Source organism: Spermophilus citellus (genome assembly GCF_964194105.1).
Source record: "Spermophilus citellus genome assembly, chromosome: 12".
Lineage (NCBI taxonomy): Eukaryota > Metazoa > Chordata > Mammalia > Rodentia > Sciuridae > Spermophilus > Spermophilus citellus.
Genome location: NC_138198.1, coordinates 106161705 through 106181829, shown reverse-complemented (window position 1 = coordinate 106181829; position 20125 = coordinate 106161705). Strand labels below are relative to the sequence as shown.

General features: G+C 36.4%; 1 protein-coding gene across 2 annotated transcripts in view; it reads left to right on the top strand.

Moving 5' to 3' along the window:
* DYM (dymeclin) overlaps positions 1 to 20125 on the top strand; it is a 358107-nt gene that overhangs the window by 147858 nt on the left and 190124 nt on the right. For both annotated transcript variants that reach the window (XM_081262969.1, XM_081262968.1), the window contains 3 exons: positions 11577 to 11702; positions 12399 to 12512; positions 13496 to 13590. In XM_081262969.1, coding sequence (XP_081119095.1) covers positions 11577 to 11702; positions 12399 to 12512; positions 13496 to 13590 — 335 coding nt within the window. The remainder of the gene's footprint in view (positions 1 to 11576; positions 11703 to 12398; positions 12513 to 13495; positions 13591 to 20125) is intronic.

The window sequence follows — 20125 nt, the reverse complement described above, 5'->3', positions numbered from 1 at the left end:
TATTTATCTCTAGATATAAACTCCTATAAGCAATCATTGATTTCCATTATAACTAATGTGTAAGACATTAGCCATCTTACTAAGGTATGTTTGATGTCTTATCATATACAGATAACTGTGGACTGTTATTGTGCTTGTCCAATTTTATTGTTGTTACCATTCTTTAATCTATAAACTCTGATATTCAGATGGCAATGTATTAATGCATTCATAAAAAATGTGAACATTCCCGAAATAGCCTGCAGCTGGCTGATAGCAACAGAATGTCCCCTCTTCCCCAGTTTTTACAGATTGATAAGAAATTTGGTGGCCATTTGAATTCACTGAGCATATTCTGCATCACAGTGACACTATGAACAGAAAGTGTGATGAAAGAACCTGTCTCCTCACGAGTGACGTGTGGAAAACATATTTTGTTTAAATAGCAAAATTGGGTGTAAAATTGTACTTCTCTGGAGTATGAACTTGTAAAGAGAAGGTTTGTTTCTCATGGATATGAATAAGCACAGAGACAAGTCTAAGCGGGTTGCATTCTAACAGAAATGTATTAAGCAGAAAGCCCAGGACATCACCGTTTCAGTGTTCTATGGTGAGGATACGGGTATGCAAGATGAGGCAGGGAGCTGCAGCTGTTTGTCCTTGACAACACACAGTGAATGGTGGCAGGGTTTTGTTCTGAGGTTTTTAGGGGGATGGAGTAGCATTTGTTTAGTTTTGTTTTTAATTTTCTTTCATAGATTACTTTGATAATTTTTAAATTTGTGTCCCCATGTGTCCTTTTGCCTTTCTTAGAAAACACGTTATCAGTTGGAATTTATTGTACTGAGGATTTTGTTATTGTTAACATTATTTAATTCTCTAGACTCTGATATTAAGAAGACAATGTTAGGAGGCTGGGGTTGTGGCTCAGCGGTAGAATGCCTGCCTAGCATGTGTGAGGCGTTGGGTTCCATCCTCAGCACCATATAAAAAGTAAATAAATAAAATAAAGGTATTATGTCCATTTAAAAAAAAAAAAGAAGAAGAAGAAGAAGACAATGTTAGGCATATCACAGTGTCTCTCAGAATACCTTGTAGTGCACAGGTGCTTGTGAGGCTGGAGGAACTCCTTCCTCTCTACAATGTCAAGTGTAGACTGACTTGAGCTCTTTGTACTGGTGCTTTGACTTAATAGCTCTTTGACTTCTTTTAACTCAAGTACTCCTTAATCTGGTCTAACTTCTTGTGATGCATTTTTAAATTAGTATTTATTAGAATAACAATGCAATGACTTCTAAATTTCTTTTTGTATCTATGAATAGTGTTTCAGGCAGAATCCAAGTACCCAAATGTTAAGAATAGAATTAAAGAAGGGAAACTTTTTAGGAAAAAACCTATACTGATGTGATTTTTTAAGATTTTATCATCACAAGCAAAGTAGTTTATCCACGAAAGTAGCTAGACATCTTAAATGTCACAATTCTATTAGTTGTAAGTAACAAACTTCTTTTTTTTTTTTTAAAGAGAGAGTGAGAGGGGAGAGAGAGAGAGAGAGAGAGAGAGAGTTTTTAATATTTATTTATTTATTTTTTTAGTTCTCGGCGGACACAACATCTTTGTTGGTATGTGGTGCTGAGGATTGAACCCGGGTCGCACGCACGCCAGGCGAGCGCGCTACCACTTGAGCCACATCCCCAGCCCCATTAACAAACTTCTTTATGTCTACCTTGAGTGAAAAGAAATGTTTTGGCACAAATTAAAAACTCATGAAGCTTTTTAGCTTCAGTCATGGCTGCATCTAGGGGCTAAACATTTCCATCCCTTGCCTCTGCTTTCCAAAGTAAATGCTTAAACAAGAAAGCCTTGGCCTTGTTTCCAGGCATACACTTTGAAATGGAGAGAGAGGGGACCATGTGTAGCTCAGAGCATGTGTCTATATTATCATTTGTAAGCCAGAAGGAAGAAAATTTACATCTATTATTCATAAAAATTTCATGAAGTGCTCCAGAATTCCTTTTTTGGGCCATGTGCTCACTTCCTTGACCAATCACTATGGAATGGAGCCCTCTTAATAATTAGCCTTCTTAACCTTTAACAAAAGGATTTTGTTTGTTCTTTCTTTCTCTTTCCACATTTTTTTATTGGTATATTATAGTAGTGCATATTGGTGGGATTTGTTGTTACATATGCATATAACAATATAATTTCCCAGTATTGTTCCCCCTTTCTCCCCTCTTTCCATCCTCTGGTCTTCTTCCTCTGCTGATCTCCCTTTAGTTTTCATGAGACACCCCCCACTGCCCCCCCCCCCCCATGCCTTTCTTTTTCTTTTACCTAGCTTCCTCATATGAGAGAAAATATAGGACCCTTGACTTTGGCTTATTTCACATAATATAACATAATGGTCTTAAGTTCTATCCATTTTCCTGCAAATGACATAATTTTATTTTTCTTTATAGCTGAATAAATAATACTCCACCGTGTATATATAAAACAGTTTCTTCATCCATTCATCTGTTGATGGATACCTAGGCTAGTTCCATAGTTTGGCTGTTGTGTATCATGCTGCTATAAACATGGGTATGCATATATTACTATAGTTTGATGACATTAATTATTTGGGGTAAATACCAAAGAGTGGTATAGCTGGATTATATGGTGGTTCCATGCCTAGTCTTTTGAGAAACCTGCATACTGAGTTCCATTGTGGTTGTACTAATTTACATTTCCACCAACAGTATAGAAGTGTTTCTTTTTTTTCCCACATCCTCTCCAGCATTTATTATTGTTTGTGTTCTTGACGACTGCCATTCTGACTGATGTGAAATGAAATCTCATTGTAGTTTTGATTTGCATTTCCCTGATTGCTAATGATATTGACCACTTTTTCATGTATTTATTGTTCATTTGTATTTCTTCTTTTGAGAAGTGCCTGCTTAGTTTATTTGTCCATTTAGTAATTGGGTTATTTGTTTTCTTGTATTTATATATTATGTATATTAATCCCGTGTCAGAAGAACAGCTAGCAAAGATATTTCCCCATTCTATTCTGTAGGTTCTCTCTTCACATTCCTAATTTTTTCTTTTGCTGTTCAGAAGCTTTTAAATTTAATGTTGTCCTGTTTATTAACTCTTGGCATGATTTCTTTAGCTTTAGGGGTCATATTGAGAAAGTCATTGTCTGTGCCTGTACATTGGAGTGTTGATCCTATCTTTTCTTCTAGGGGTTGATTATTTCTGTTCTAATTCCTAAGTGTTTGATCCATTTTGGGTTGGTTTTTGTACATGTTGAGAGATAAGGGTCTAATATCATTCTTCTACATATGGATAATCAGTTTTCTTAACACCATTTGTCAAGGACCAAATGACTGTAGATGTGTGTGTTTGTCTCTGTGTCTTATATTCTGTACCATCTATATGTCTGTTTTTGTGCCAGTACCATGCAATTTTTGTTACTATAACTCTGTAGTATAATTGAAAGTCAGGTGTTGTGATGACTCTGGTATTGCTTTTTTTGGTTTAAAATTGCTTTGTATTCTGGGTCTTTTATTCTGCCAAATGAATTTTAGGATTTTTTTTCTAGTTATGTGAAGAATGTCATTGGTATTTTAATGGGTATTGCATTGAATCTGTATATTGCTTTTGGTAGTAAGAACACTTTAACAATATTAATTCTGCCTCTCCCTGAACATGGGAGGTCTTTCCATTCTCTTGAGTTTTTCTTTCATATCTTTCTTCAATGTATAAGAGGATTTCTTAAAAGGGATTCTGGACAAATAAGATATACTCACTGGAACATTGCATTATTTGTAACTTCTTTAATTAGGTGATTATGAGTTAGTTACCATTTAAATTTCTGTTTATGTTCATCAGTCAGGTAGAGATTTTGTGGACATTTCCCTTAAGCCTCCACCAGTCGTATGTTCTTGGATCAGGCCTTGAACCTGCATATATACTGTACATATGGAAGTCATGTCATATTTATAGCTTACAAGCTTAAAACTTTACTGAAGAGACACATAGAAAATGAGATTGGTATTTACTGGTGACATAAAGTCTATGTGTCATGAATTATCAAAACAAGTTACATAAGGATTTTTATATCTTCTTCTGGATAGCTGTCTTTTATCTTCTGAGTATGATTTTTGCTGGCTTTCATTGGCAACTAAAACACTCGGGTAAACTGGGCTAACTGGGCTGCACAAAATAACCACACAAAAGACACAAATACCTTTTTCTTTGAGGTTGCTCTGAGGGCTTCTCTGACCTTAAGGGTCCGCAGGAGGAGAGAGAGAGCATGTGCTGACCCCTTTTATTGAGGAGAAGCTATTCAAATGAGGCAAAGGGTCAGGTTTCAAGGGGCTGAGTCATCTTCATGATGTTCACTGTCAGCAGGTTGACTGACACCTGGGTAGGCCACACCCAAGAGCACAGTAAGAGAAGGGGACACACACAAGGCACTCCCATGGAAGATTCTATCCTAAACAGGGCAAGGGGTTATATATAACAAAGGAACAGGTGAGCATATCTCCACCCATGGGGCTGTAGGAAGACCTGCCCGGGCACAAAGACATAGTCACTTGAACCTAGAAGAGCAGGGCAGTTTAGCAGCATGGGTGTTTGACACCACATTGCCCAGCTTGGGAGTTAACTCAGTCACGGGTGAGGTGGTCTCCCACAGATTGATTGATTGATTGATTGATTGATTTTGTACTGGGAATTGAACCCAGAGTTGCTTAACTACTGGGACTCATCCCTGGCCTTTTTAAAAATCTTTTTTATTTTTTATTTTGAGACTTGATCTTGCTAAATTGTTAAGGCAAAAAATATGTCCTTTTCATGACTATGTTTCTTGAGGCTGACTTTGAACTTGCAATCCTCTTGTCTTCTTGAACCAGCTTCTGAGTGTGATTTGTACATAAAAATAAAAAAGGTCAAATATCCTATTTGTTTAGTCTAGCCTGCACCCTGCACAGGCAATGGAAATGGGGTTCCCCTCAGTGAAATGGGCTGGCTGAGAAATAAAAGCTGAGAAAAATGGAACAATGAAAAAACCACAGGACACAGAAATAAATTTCAAAAAGTGTAGGCAGGACAGGCAAGTCGATCATATGAATCCAGCTTCTATATTAAAAGGCAAATGGTGCCCACACCTGCTTAATTTATATTGGGGAACATCAAAGGCCTTCCATGGAATGTTCTTCTCCAAAAAAGGTTAAAAGTGGGCTGTCCAGTTCCCAACGGGTTATGCCCATCTCTAGAGCAACCCTAAGAGATCTTCCTAGCACAGTGAAGATAAAGGTCATGTGCCTTGGGCAATCTCTTGCCAGGGAGAGCCACAGATAGTTCCTAAGGTTAAACCTAAAATCTCCCGGTTTTTTTTTTTTTGTTTGTTTGTTTGTTTTGTTTTTCTTTTGGTACTTGGGATAAAACTTAGGGGGCACTTCACCACTGAGCCACATCCCCAGTCCTATTTTTTGTATTTTATTTATGATAGAGTCTCAGTGAGTTGCTTAGCACCACGCTTTTGCTGAGGCTGGCTTTGCACTTGCCATCTTCCTGCCTCAGCCTCCCGAGCCGCTGGAATGGCATGCTCCCATACCCAGCATGTTTAGCTCTTTTTATGACTGTGTTTCTTGAAAGCCTTGGGACATGTTTTTTGCCTTAACTTCTTTACTTAGTGTTCCCTTTTCAGCTTGTTATGATCCGCTTCTGTTCCCACGGCTCTGTTGTCAGTAGCTGCTTGTTGCTAAACCCAGTGGGCATGTTTCATCACTCCTTTATTTGAGCATTCTGCTACATTTGACAGTGTTCACCTCTATTCTTAAGATACCCAACCTCCATATGTTAATCCATTCTGGCTGCTGTCACAGAAATATTGCAGAGTGGATGCTTAAACAAGAGAAATTTATTTCTCATAATTTTATAGGTTGAAAATTCTAAGATAAAAGTGCTGTCAACTCCCTGTCTGGTGAGGGCCTGCTTCTTGGTGTGTATATGACTGTATACTTGCTTGTGTTCTTATATGGCGAAGGGCTTAGAGGGAGAGGAAGCAAGCTGTGTCCTATCATGAGAGTTCCACCTTCTTACCTAATCACCTCCCAAGACTTCACCTCTTAATACCATCCCATTGGGGTTAGAGTTTCAACCTGTGAATTCTGGGGAGTAGAAACATGCTGTCTATCCACCTACACACACTCTTATCTTTCCGACCCTTGTTCTTTGCTGGTATTCTACCTCTGTGCCTTTTGCTTTTCTGTTTTATGTGTTATTCTTTTCTTAGCTCTCAAATGTGCCCTGCGGAAGAGTTTTCTCCTAATTTTTTCCCCCTTCTTTGCTCTTCTCCCTCAAACATCTAGTGAATTCCATTGTGTTGTCATTTATATGTGTTTTTTAATGATGTTATTGTATTTTTTATACCTTTATTTTATTTGTTTATATTTATGTGTGCTGAGGATCAAACCCAAGCTTCACACATGCTAAGCAAGGGCTCTACCACTGAGCTACAGCCTCAGCCCCTATATGTGCACAGCTTTTGAGTTCTGTATTTACATTCCTCATTGCCTATGTCTTAAATCTGTGTTCCCACTTGCCCCAGACATTCCCTAGTGGCTTCATCATAGATACCTTGTCCCAAACATGTGAAAGTTGCGCTCATTATCTCCCCAGGACCTATTCTTCCTTCTCTTACTCCTGTGTTCTTTATCACATTGATGAGCCATCCATATAGTTCGTGAAAGATAGATGCTTTGACCCTTCTGTTTTTTTCCCTCCACATTCAAAGAAGTCCTTTTTGGGCTGGGGATGTGGCTCAACTGGTAGCGCGCTCGCCTGGAGTGCGTGCGGCCGGGGTTCTATCCTCAGCACCACATACCAACAAAGATGTTGTGTCCGCCGAGAACTAAAAAATAAATATTAAAAATAAAAAATTCTCTCCTCCCTCTCTCTCTCTCTCCCAAAAAAACAAAAACAAAAAAACAACAAAGAAGTCCTTTTGATTTCCCAACCTTAATACTATTGGAATCTATTAATTTTTTTTCTTCATTGCCACTCCTGTGGTTTAAGCTGCTTATCTCTTCAATTACTTCAATATCTTTAACTGGCTTTCCTGCTTTCTGTCTTGCCAGTCTTTAACATTCTCAACCCGTTAGTCAAAGTGAATTTACTAATGTCAGATATGATCATGTCCCTTCCTAGCTGAAAAGTCTTATGATTCATGTCTTCATAGTTTCCTCAGTTAAAACTCTGATTCATTAATGTAGCCAAAAGACTACATTAATTTTGTCACAGATCCCTTTTTTGGGTTTTTCTTTTCTGCATTATTGTTCTTGTGTTCTTTTCTATTTATACTCAATTAATTGAATTTCTTTCAATGTGATCTATTTCCTAAGTTTAGACATGGTTTTCTCTCTTGAATACTTCTTCCCACAGAAGTCTGTTTGCCCTTTTTCTCAACTCCCATAACTCTTCAGATCTCAGTTTCAATAATTCTTTCAGATTTAAAGTGCTGTTCTAAAAGTAATTATATATCATATCCAATGGGATTTATCCCAGGAATATAAGCTTTGTTCAACATCTGAAGATCAGTTAATGTCATGCCTACAGAGTAAAAATTAAAAATCACATGATCATTTAAATAAATGCAGAAAAAAGCATTTGTCAAAATTATTACCCTTTCATGATAAAAACTCTTTTATGATAAAAAACAAACCAGGAAGGGAACTTACTCAGTCTGATAAAGGGCGTCACTAAGCCCCAGAGTTAACACTATACTAAATGATGAAAGAGTACTTTGGTCCTGTGATCAAAGATAAAGATGCCTACTTTTGCCTTTTTTTTTTTTTTTTTTTTTTTGGTACCTGGGATTTTACTCAGGATTGCTCAACCTCTGAGCCACATCCCCAGCCCATTTTTATTTTTTATTTTGGGACAGGGTCTTGCTAAGTTGCCGAGGCTGCCTTTAAACTTGTGATACTCCTGACTCAGCCTCCTGAGTCACTAGGATTACAGGTGTGTGCCACCATGCCTGTCTTAAAGTCATCTAAATGGGAAAGTACGGAGTAAAACATTTGTATTTGCAGGTGTCAGTATCTTATGTGTAGAGTACCTTAATATATCCTCAGGAAAAAAAACTGTTAAAACTATTAGAAGGGTTTGGCAAGGTTGTAAGATATAGGATTAGGATACGAAATCAATATGTAGAAACCACTGTAATTTTATTCCTTAACAATGGAGAATCCAAAAATCAAATTAAGAAAATAGTTCTATTCACAGTAGCATCAAAAAGAGTAAAATACTTAGGAATAAATTTAACCAAGGAAGTACAAAATTTATACTATGAAAATATTATTGAAAGAAATGGAAAAAATCCCATATTTATGGATCATAATACTTAACTTTGTGAAGATGGCAGTTGTCCCTGAACTGACTTACGGATTCAACACAATACCTTCTAGAAACTCAGCCAACTTATTTATGGAAATTCATAAGGCAATTCTGAAATTCATATGGAATTACAGTGAACCTGGAACAGCCTAAACATTTCTAAAAAAGAATGAAGGTGGAGCATTCACACTTCCTTATTGTTTCAAAATGTACAAAGTACCAGTAATCAGGACTTTACTGCCACAGGATAGACATAATAGATGAATGGAAGTGATTTGAAAGTTTAGAAATAAACCCTTATTTTGATGGTCTGCTTATTTTTAGTCGGAATCAAGACTAGTGTGGAAGGGATAATAGTCTTTTTTGAACCAGTGGTGTTGAGACAGCTGGAGAGCCTCTTGTGAGAGAATGGAGTTGAGCCTTCAAACTATGTCCATATTCACTCAAAACGCATCAAAAGCATGGGAGTTAGACTTTATGACTTTGGATTTGGCAAATGATTCTTAGGTATAACAACAAATGCATGAAAAGCAAAAGGAAAAAACAGAGATAAACTGGACTTCATCAATATAAAAATTTGTGTGCTTCAAAGTATACCATCAAGAAAGTGAAAAGAGTCCACAGATGTGAGAACAAGATTAATGAATGCAAATCATGGGTCTGAATATATAAAGAACTTGATAACTCAATAATAAAAACAGCCCAATTTAAAAGATTTGCATAAACATTCTACAAGGAAGACATACACATGGCTAATAATCAGCACATAAAAACAGTACTTGACATCATTAGTGATCAGGTAAATGGAAATGAAAATTACAGTGAGATACCACTTTACCCACTTGAAGGCTACAGTAAAAATAAGTTAAATAATATTAAGTGTTGGCAAGGATGTGTAGATATGTGCTCTTTTATACATTGTTAGTACATGGAATCATGCAGCTGCTATGGAGAAGTCTGACAGATCTTGAAACAGTTATCATATCACCCAATAATTCACTGTAAATGGTAGTACATATTCAAAATAAATGAAAACCTGTCTATAGAAAAACCTTTTCAATAAATGTTCATAGCAGCAGCATTCCTAAAGTAGAGTAGAAATATAGTCCTAAAGTAGAAACAATCAAGAAGTCCATCAACAAATTAAGTGTGTACAGTAGAATAATATTTGACATAAAATGGAATGAGATCCTGATGGATGCTACTATGTGGGAACATGCTCAGTGAAGGGAGGCAGTCACCAAAGTCTACATCTTATGAGATTCCCTTCATTAGAAACCCCAGAAAGAAGATAATGCTAAGAGAAGTTAGCCAATCTCAAAAACCAAATGCCGAATGTTTTCTCTGATATAAGGAGGCTGATTCATGGTGGGGTAGGGAGGGGGGAGCGTGGGAGGAATAGATGAACTCTAGATAGTGCAGAGGGGTGGGAGGGGAAGAGGGTGTATAGGGTTAGAGATGATGTTGGAATATGATGGACATTATTAACCAAAGTATATGTATAAAGACACAAATTGGTGTGAATATGCTTTGAATACAACCAGAGATATGAAAAATTGTTCTGTACATGTGTAATAAGAATTGTAATGCATTCCGCTGTCATATGTAAATTAAAAAATTAATTAAAAGAAAGAAACCCCAGAACAGGAAAATTTATGGAGATTGAAAGTAGTTTCTTTGAGTATTGGGCAGGATAGGAAAAGAGGGATGGTTGGGGTGATAGCTAAAGAGCCTGGGATTTCTTTTTGAGATAAAAATGTTCTAAAATTGTGATGGTTACTCATTTTTATGAATATCCTAAAAATCATTGACTTTTGCCCTTTAAATGGATGGATTGATTGTATGATATGTAAGTTATAGCTCAATAAAAAATGTTTAAAAGAAAAAATTCAAGCGCTATTCCAACATACTCATTTTGGACCCATTACATATTCCTGCATTATTGCTCATATGTTTGAATATACCATTTACTTGTCTGTCTTGTTCAGTAAAGTACAGGGTTTTAAGAGTGTGTTAGGTAGTACAGTATGTAATACCTGTAGTACATTCATACTGTAGTGATGAATGTGTTTCTTAAGGCTTAGCCAGAACAAGAATGACATGGCACAAAAAAATCTATTGAAAACTGCAGAATCAGAAATAACAAATGCTGAGTTAAATGACTATACAGAATCTAACTGTGCTAACTAGGTAATGTGAAATGTGAGTACAATATATCATATTTGACATCAGAAGGACCTCTAAAGAGAAAGATGCCTGGGGTGTACAAAGTAAAAAGAGCAATGACTATTGTGGTGCATTTAGTTCTTGAATTTAGTGATGTTCATGCATCTGCACTTTACAATTTAGAGAAATAAGAGAAAGTTTCAGCTGTAACTTGTAAAAGAGTAATATACAACTACCATAGGTATACCTTCCCAAATGTATCTATTTTTATGGCTTTGCATACCACTGTGGGAACTTTGTACAGAGAACTCATTACAGGTTATTGTCTGATTTACAATATAAGAGTTTTTGCTTGTTTTCTTGCATCCACTGGAGAGTATTCATGGTAGTTTCATATAAGGAGTAATTTGCAGCTAATTAGCTCATATTTAATAGATACATTTAGTAATCTACTTAATTAGTAGAGAATGAACAAATTGAAGGTGTCAAAGTAATGATTTGAAATAGACTAAATTTGTCCGTATGGAAACAGGATTATAAAATGAAATGCTGGACAAATACTCTGAAGAGTAAAACCTCAATATACATGACAAAAATGTACCTTGGGCTATAGTAGTCTGTTTAATTTATTAACATTGAAATACATACTGTAGTACATGTATATGCTTAGTTTCACTTAGCATGTGCATGAAAACATTCTTGAATTTCTGGGCATCTGGCTTTTCTCCCCTTTCTTGGCTGGGGCAAGGTGATGTGATTTCTTAAACATTTCAGCCCCTGACCCTAAATGTTCTCTGAAAATTCAGTCTCTAGGTTGGATAGACTTTCACAGACCTTCCTAGAGTTAGTGATGATTTCCTTTCTTGGTCTCTTAGCTATGCTTATGGGAAGTGCACGTAGTCAGGAGTGGGTTTGCATGTTTTTTTTTTCCTTTAAATTCAAATATAACTATGATATTAAAGTAAAAAGTACAAAACAAAAGTGTAAAGGGTTTAAAACAGTTGAGTAAGGTATTGGAATAGTACATTATGGTTTTTATTCCCTAGGTTTTACCAATTCTTGAGATTCTGTATCATGTTGAAGAAAGAAATTCACACCATGTATATATGGCCCTTATAATATTATTGATCCTTACAGAAGATGATGGCTTCAATAGGTCCATTCACGAAGTGGTAAGTTACAGTTACTTTGACCCCAGTCAAGAGTTACAGTGCAGATATGCTTCTGCATACAATTTGCTGGGGGAATCCTCTCATGCCCAGTTTTTGTGTGTGTAATTCCTTTCTTCCTTGACACCCATGGTACAGATCTACTGTGGAAACACCTCAGCTTAATTTAGGAACAGTTCTTTCTCCCTGAGGCCTGGAGTTGCTCTCCAGAGCTGCCTGCTTCACACAGCCACAGCTGATGGCTGCACATCCTTCCTGAAGGTCAGGTTCGCTGTGCTCCTGGCCTCTGTCCTAAACATACCTGGAGAGGTTTTCTGAACTCTGTGGGGAAAGCTCTACTTTTCAAAAGGCATCTATCTTTTCTTATTTTCAAATCACTTTTTTCTGTCACTTTTATCTTATATGCCATATCTCTTTCAGATGTATCTCCTTTTTGTCTATTAATGATCTCTTCCTCTGTTTTTCAGACTGGGTTGGGCTTATTTATTTATTTATTTTGTCTCTTCTATTTTAAGAAGGAAGAAGCAAGCACATTAGCTCCGTTTACTTGCTAGAACTGAAAAAATCTCATAATTCACTTTTATTTACTGTTTTAACCTTTCTGAGTGAAGCTGTAGTTTATAAAAAACTGTAGACATGGAGCAGTACCTTTTTCCTTAAAGCATTATTTTTTACTTAAACCTTTCTTCTCTGTTACAGATATTAAAAAATATTACTTGGTATTCAGAACGGGTTTTAACTGAAATTTCACTGGGGAGTCTCCTGATTCTGGTTGTAATAAGAACCATTCAGTACAATATGACAAGGACAAGAGTAAGTATTCCTCAGCTTTTTTTCCTTTAATTTTTATGCATATAGTATAAGTAAGACTACAATTTAAAATAATCTTAATTTTGGAGGCACTAAAATTCTCATGAAATTCAGTGGGAAAATACACATCAGCATATAGTCACTCCATTGCATGATTGTTGGATAATGTCTGTTTCTTAATATTTAATGGCTATACTAGCAGAGATATTTTATATGAAATAGAAAACAAGCAGTGCCACACATTTAGATCAAAGTTATGTATCTTTGCTGAACTATAACATGATTTGCCTTTTTCAAAGCATCAACAACAAAGTATAAAAGCTGTAAACAGGAGAAAATATTAATTCAGATGGAGAAAATATGAATTCAGATGGGAAAGAAATGTAGAAGAGAGAGAATACTTGAAAGAGTAAAAGAAAAATTTTAACTGGATTCTGTATGTACTACTGATGAGTGAATTTCAGTTCTAGTCTATAGCAATATATTATCAAAGAAAGTAATGTATAGAAGTCATAGATAAATGGTCCAGTTAACTTAAATATTTTTGCTTATTTCTCTCTATAGGGCTAATGTAGATCTATGTTTATATTTATTATCTGAGACCCTAGGAGCCAGATGTGTTTTGGTATAGAGAATTCATTGTATTTTAGGAAGGTAATTATAGTGTATGTATTATATTACGTGTGATCATTAGGGTCTGAAGCAGCACATTATATTTAATATTAATATTTCCACAGCAAACTACTTGAGTGTTCACCATGCTGGGAATGATGGACACCATCAAGTGGCATAATATTTTGTGTTAGTTGCTTCTAGATGGGTTGTGAAAAAACATTGACTTCTCTGAACTTTATGGATTTGGGAACTAGAAAAAAGGAATTATGCACCTGAACTTTCTAAAATAAGTAATAACTGAATTTACACTTGCTCCTAGTTAATCTTGCTTAAGATGTGACATGTGCTTTAAACTTGCTGTGTTCTAACAGGACAAATACCTTCACACAAATTGTTTGGCAGCGCTAGCAAATATGTCAGCACAGTTTCGCTCCCTCCATCAGTATGCTGCACAGAGGATCATCAGGTAAATATAAGCTTTAAAAGAAATAGTGGTGTCTGCCTTCTGGCTGACCTATGAGTAGAATACAATGTTGGTCTCTTTTTAAATGTAAGAAATACCAAAATTTCCAACTTAATTTTCATCACCCTCTTCTTTGGTTGAAAATATCTTTCTATTTTCTCATCTACTTTTTGATCAAAGTTCATTTTATTTACTTTTAATTTTTTTTTCTAGTGGTAGGTATTGTGTGATATCTTTTTACAGGGGAGCAGGTGCTTTTCTGAGTAATGCAAACAAAATCAACATATTTGCTGAGTATTTCACAGAACATCATGTTACACTTTAAAGGTGTTTTCTGTATTTGTTTTGAGGAAATTCTTTTTCTTGGTGCTGGGGTTTGAATCAGGGTCTTTCTCATGCTGGGCAAATATTCTACCACTAACCTATATGTCCAGCCCTGAGAATTCTTTTTATAGCAATTTACCATTGTGTTCACTTCTTGTTGCCATAGGAAATTGCCTCAAATTAATGGGCTTAAAGCAGCATACATTTGTTATCTTACAATTCTATAGATTAGAAGTCTAACATAGGTCTCACTAGGCTAAAATCAAAGGTCAATAGGGCTGCTTTCCTTTCTTAAGGCTCCAGGAGAAAATCTTTTTCTTCACTCTTCTAGCTGTTGGAGGCTTCCTCATTCCTGGGCTTATGATCTCTTCCACCATTTTCAAAGCCAGCAACAGCAGGTTACTGAGTACTTCTCATTTCTCATCACTCTGCCCTCCTCTGTTGTTTCCTCTGCCACTTAGAGGACCCTTTGTGATTGTTTCCGCCCTACCCAAATAATCCAGGTGATCTCCTTTTTCTCAAGATCTATAACAGAATCACAGCTGCAAAGTCCCTTTTGCCATGTTAGGTAACATATTTATAAGTTTTGGGGATTAGGGTGTGGGTGGGGGCCGGGCATTGTACTGTCTGCCACCACTCCTTTCCCACCCTCTGCCAGTGACATGATCTTTAAAGTATAGAGAGCTAATTAACTAATCATGAATAGATATCACTTTCAGGGATTTTCAGCATGTGATTACTTTTTGTATTCTAGTAGGATGCTCAATGTTAGCAGCTCTCAAATAGAACACTTGTTACATGTCAGCAAAGTCATTGTTTTCTTTAATTCTTTTAGGGAAGTACAGTTTAGAACATTAGTTTTTGTTTCTAGCCATTGGTGCTGAACCCAACTCCATATCACTTTTAAGCTCTGATCTCATATTCTGCCCATTTGTTATATGCTTATTGACCTGTGCTCATTTTTAATAGTAACTTGAAATTGACTTCTGTTCTTTATTTATCTTCAGAATAATAGAGGATATTTTGCATTAACTCATTATTTAAATTATGTCTGGTCTTTATACATTCTACTGTATTTGAAGGGATTGTGCTTGAGAGATTTTTTTTAGTTGGCTAACTTTGGACTAACCTAAACTTTATGATTTAAAGTAGACCTGACAGTCTCTTTATACTTCTCACATTGTTAGGCATCCTGAAGAGACTTTAGTTTCCAAAAGTTAATCTTTTCCACTGTACGTTATTTCAACATGACAGATTTAATGATTTCTGTGCTGTTTTGTAGTCTTTTTCTATTCATAGATGCGGAGGTTTATGATGGTTTTATGAAGATTTCATCATAAGGGCTGGGGATGTGGCTCAAGCGGTATCGCGCTCACCTGGCATACGTGCGGCCTGGGTTCGATCCTCAGCACCACATAAAATAAAAATGTTGTGTCCGCCGAAAGCTGAAAGATAATATTAAAAAAAAATTCTCTCTCTCTCTAAAAAAAAAAAAAAATTCATCATAAGACTCATTTTTCTCAACTGATCAACTCTGTTCAATATGAAAATGCCAAAGGAATTGGTTCAGAATTTAAGTTCTGATAAAATGTATTAAGTAAGGTTGTTAAAAATTAAAATTTTCTAGAGTTGGGGAAAAATGAAAATAAAGGCCCTGTGCCTAATTTTCATGTCTGTTATGCCAAAGAAAAAAAATAAATCAATCATGGTTGAAGAAGTAAAAAACATAATTTAAATTTGTGATGAATGAGTGTTTATATTAAGTTTTCATCAATAATAGTGCTTTATTTCATTTTCTTGGATTTTTATTGAGTATTATATGAGTAAGGAACTATGTTAAGCAATGCAAGGAATATCAGAATTAGCAATAAAGATTCCTGCCCTCAAATAATTTATAGTTCAGCAGCAGCAATAGGTCAAAAGACCCTAGCCTCGTACATATAAATATGTCTTATATTCAGCAGAATGTGGTAAACATTCTAATGAAATAAAAATTCCTATAGTGGAATAAGTTGTTGGTTCAGAGAATGGTGAGAACATATTTCATTGAGAAATTAGGCTCAGTGACTAGAGAGGCTGGCCAGATGAGGGGAAGTATCAACTATAACCACCATAACAAAACCTCTCAAGAGGGAGGATGATTTATAGTAAAAAATCACCAGTCCCATCTAATTGGCATATTGTAGACTCATAGGGGATTATAGGTGAGGAGACAGAGAGAACTGGAGACTCTAAGCTTTAGATAATGGAAAAGTAATCTTTAATAACAACAAAATATAAAAAGTAAGTGAATGAGTTGTAGATGGATTTTAAGGAAAAAAACTTTGAGATTTCTAGGGCCAGCCATTTCAGTAGGTGATGTTCTTATGTTCTGTTTGGTGTCTGGGAGAAGCTCAATCCTCACAAGTTCCCAGGTGCTGCCAGTACTTCTTGTACAAGGACCACATTTGAGTAACTATTGTGGAACAGAGAATCCATGTCATTCAGGAGGAAGCTTGTTAGAAATGGCAGAGTATGGGCATTGCTTTGGACCTACTTAGTTAGAATATTCTTTTTAGCTTGATCCTTTTGAATGATTTGTATGCACATTAAATTTTTGGCCTGAAAATCAAGATTTATTACCCAAGGAAATACTTGTCTTGAATTGGAAGTGAGTCCATCTTTTTGTATCTTGAGGGAACTTATTTCCTACTATATTTTTGTGTTTAGGGTTAGAATTGCAAAGTTTGATAAGAAATGTGTGAACAAAACTTCTTAGATAACAGAGTTACAGAGAAATGCACCTCTAGATTTACTAATGGTCAGGTAACTCTTTTGAGTGAGAAGTGACGAATTCTCATGTATACTTTTTCTAAATCCTTTTAGAATATAGTTTTATATCTGTCAGTTTCAAAACTTCAAAGAGCCAGTATTTCATGTGATACTCAACAAAACGGATAACAGTAACACGTTTTGTTGCTATGAAAGGATTTGAATGAAACTTTTAAAAATCTTCTTAGCTATATATAAATGTAAAGAATGATTTCTTACGATGCCTTGGCTATTCATTTTTAATTAGACAGTGTACCTTTCACAAACTCTCAATGTCTAGAAAAGTTGCAAGCTGATATGATTTTGAGTTCTGCTCAACTTTATAAAATTATTTTGAATGTGCCATATAATATGGATTTTTGACAGGTTCCTTGTTTGAAGTTAATGATTCACTTTAAAGACATTTATGGAGGAGAGTAGATTATATGCAAAGGATTGCCTGGGGTACAAATGTCCTGCCTTAGAACTTTCCTTTTCTGCCTCTCACATCCCTCTCACTGGCTGCTGCTTCTGGCTTCTCCACCTTTGCTTAGCAGGTAGTTTTCTCTAGTAGCTCATTCTACCTTTTTTTTTTCTTCTGACTTTACACATTTTCTTTTCTATAATTTCACCAACTGTCCATTTGTATACTGGAAACCACCCAAATCTATATTTTTCATCTAGACCTTTGTTTTTCTTTTTCTTTAAATGTACCAACAGGCAGTGAAGTGTAGTGGGTAATGAATGAGCCAGCTGTCAAGTGGGTCACTGTCAGTTTCTGACTCAGCAGCTAATTACTAGGGCAAGAGCTGGAAAGAAGGGCCAGGGATAGAGAGTTACATGCTAGAGCTACATGTCAAGGTTGGGATCCCAGCTCCAAAACTGACTGGCTATGGAATCTTGGAGAAGTTCTTCAACTTCCTGTGTAGCAGTTTCCCCATCTATAAGATGAAAACATCTCAAAGGACGATGATGAGGACTAAGCGAGTTAATACTTTGTAATATTTGTAATGTGTACTGTGTGTTAGTAGCTGAGCACTGACTCTTTTGGACTTCACTCCCTGGACAGCCCATTCTTACTGTAAGCTTTTATTATGTTTAGCTGGTTTTTAAAGAACTCTTTATTTTAAATTTTATATCCAAGATAATGACCTGCACCATAGCTACCTGAATTGCCAAGCCAGAAACCTGCAAGTAATTCTGTCACACTTCTCCCTTACCCTCAAATTCTATATCATTGGGCCTACAGTTCTAACTCTGCCCTTGGGTCTCACATTTGTACCTTCCTCTGTGACTCTGTTGCTTTTGCCTTGGTTCACTGTTCACCATTTTCAAACCCGAACTTTGTGGTCTTACTGATCATTTTGCCTCTCTATTTGCCCCTCCATAGTCTCCTTTCACACTGCTTGCTATTTATTCAAAAAGCAGATCTGATCTTGTTGCTTCCTTTGCTTAAAATTATTAAACGTGTTCCCATTGCTAGCATCCAACCTGCTTAGAGCAGTGGTTCTCCACTAAGGTTGATTTTGCTTCCCAGGGGACATTTGACATTATCTGTAGTTTGTTTTTGATTGTCACACCTGGGGAGAAGGTTGCTACTGACATCTAGTGGGTGGACACCAAGATGTTGCTAAACGTGCTACAATGCACAGGACGAGCCCCCATAGCAAAGAGTTATCCAGCCCAAAGTGTCAGGAAGTAGCATCAAATCTAGAGACCCTGCCTCAGAGTGATATTGTCTGGGCCCTGGCCTTTACTGTTAGTCTTCTATTGCTCCTTGACAACCACTGTTGCTTCCTTGTGTGGAATCATTACAGTTCTCTGTTCTTCCACAGCCACATTTCTGCATCTGGATAAATGTGGTCTGGAACTACGGAAAAAAAGTGGACCATACACTGACCATATTACCTTTTTTCTGAAGGTCTTTCTTTCACACAGCTTGTATTCTTTTTGTTTTGTCTGAAGTCTGCAATGGCCTCTTTGACTTGCCACTCCTTTCCCCTCCATTCAGCTCCCAGATTTTTTACTTGGGACCCAGGTACTTTTTACTTTGGAACCTAGCAAAGTTCCTTCCTGTTTCCCGTTCACATTAAAAGGGAAAAGTGCCCAAATGGTTCTATTAATTTCCTTGTAGCAGCCCGTGGGTCACTGTCAGTTTCTGACCCAGCAGCTAATTACTAGGGCAAGAGCTGCAAAGAAGGGCCATGGATAGAGAGTTATATGCTAGAAAATCTGGCTCTCTCAGAAGTAGGCAAAAGAAAGAGAACTTGAGTCTTGATTTGTCCAGTGACACACTGGCTTGACGTGAAATTGCAAATCTTGTTGCTTGTGCAGAGCAATAATATAGGAGATAAAAGATTTGTCAGCTAGCAATGGTAGCACATGCCTATAATTCCAGTGATTCACGAGGCTGAGGCAGGAGGGTCACAAGTTCAAAGCCAATTTCAGCAACTTAAAGAGGCCCTAAGCAACTTAGTGAGCCCTGTCTCGAAATAAAAAATGGAAAAGGCTGGGGATGTGGCTCAGTGATTAAGCACTCTAGGCTCAATCCCGGTAAACCCCTTGACACTCCAAAAAAGATTTGTACATTTCTTTACCATACTTTACAGAGAGGCATATTATAGAACTTAATACTTAGTTCTGACTTTTGGAGGATGGGTTGACATCTGGGATTTTAAGCTTGGTTCTGGCACCCACCATTGGAAATTCATGTAAGTTAATATAACTCTCAGCCACGTTTCAGGTAATCTGCTGCTACTCAAAGCTGGTGAAATTGATGACAACATGTCTGTAAAATGCTTTAGACAATGCAAGACATGATTGAGAGGTTTCTGGTTTTTTCAAACTTATTGAGAATAAATTAACAAAAAAACATCAATTTGATTTTTAATTAAAATAATTTGTAATAGTAGTAGTTCTTGTTGGTAAAATCTGGTCATATAATTTGAGAATTTAGAAATCTTTACAACTTGATTTATTCTTTCACTTTACAGTTAACAGCCATCAGTAGTTAACACTTACTGTTCGAATTTTAACCAGGCTGTGCAGCTTTTCCCTAGTCCCACGATGGCATTTTTAATAAGCTGCCTTTCCTGTTCTGCACATGTAATGGTGTATACTCTACTCACCCAGCACTCTTTTGAAAACTACAAAAGCACAAATTGTTTATTTAACTCTGGACATATAGCTCCTATATTTGGGGCAAATAAACACTTTTCTGGCCCATGCAATCAAATTTGCTTTGAATAATATTTTCTAGTCTTAACCTTATCAGCCTTCCTCACTTCTGTCCCCACTGAATTAAATTTTCATGGGTTGATTGTTTCTGAACCAAACAAATAAAAAGCTTAATGAGAATATTAATAAGCAAATTTGATGTTCGTTACTGGCGTGAATCTGTTCTGTACAATTTGTTCTGTACACA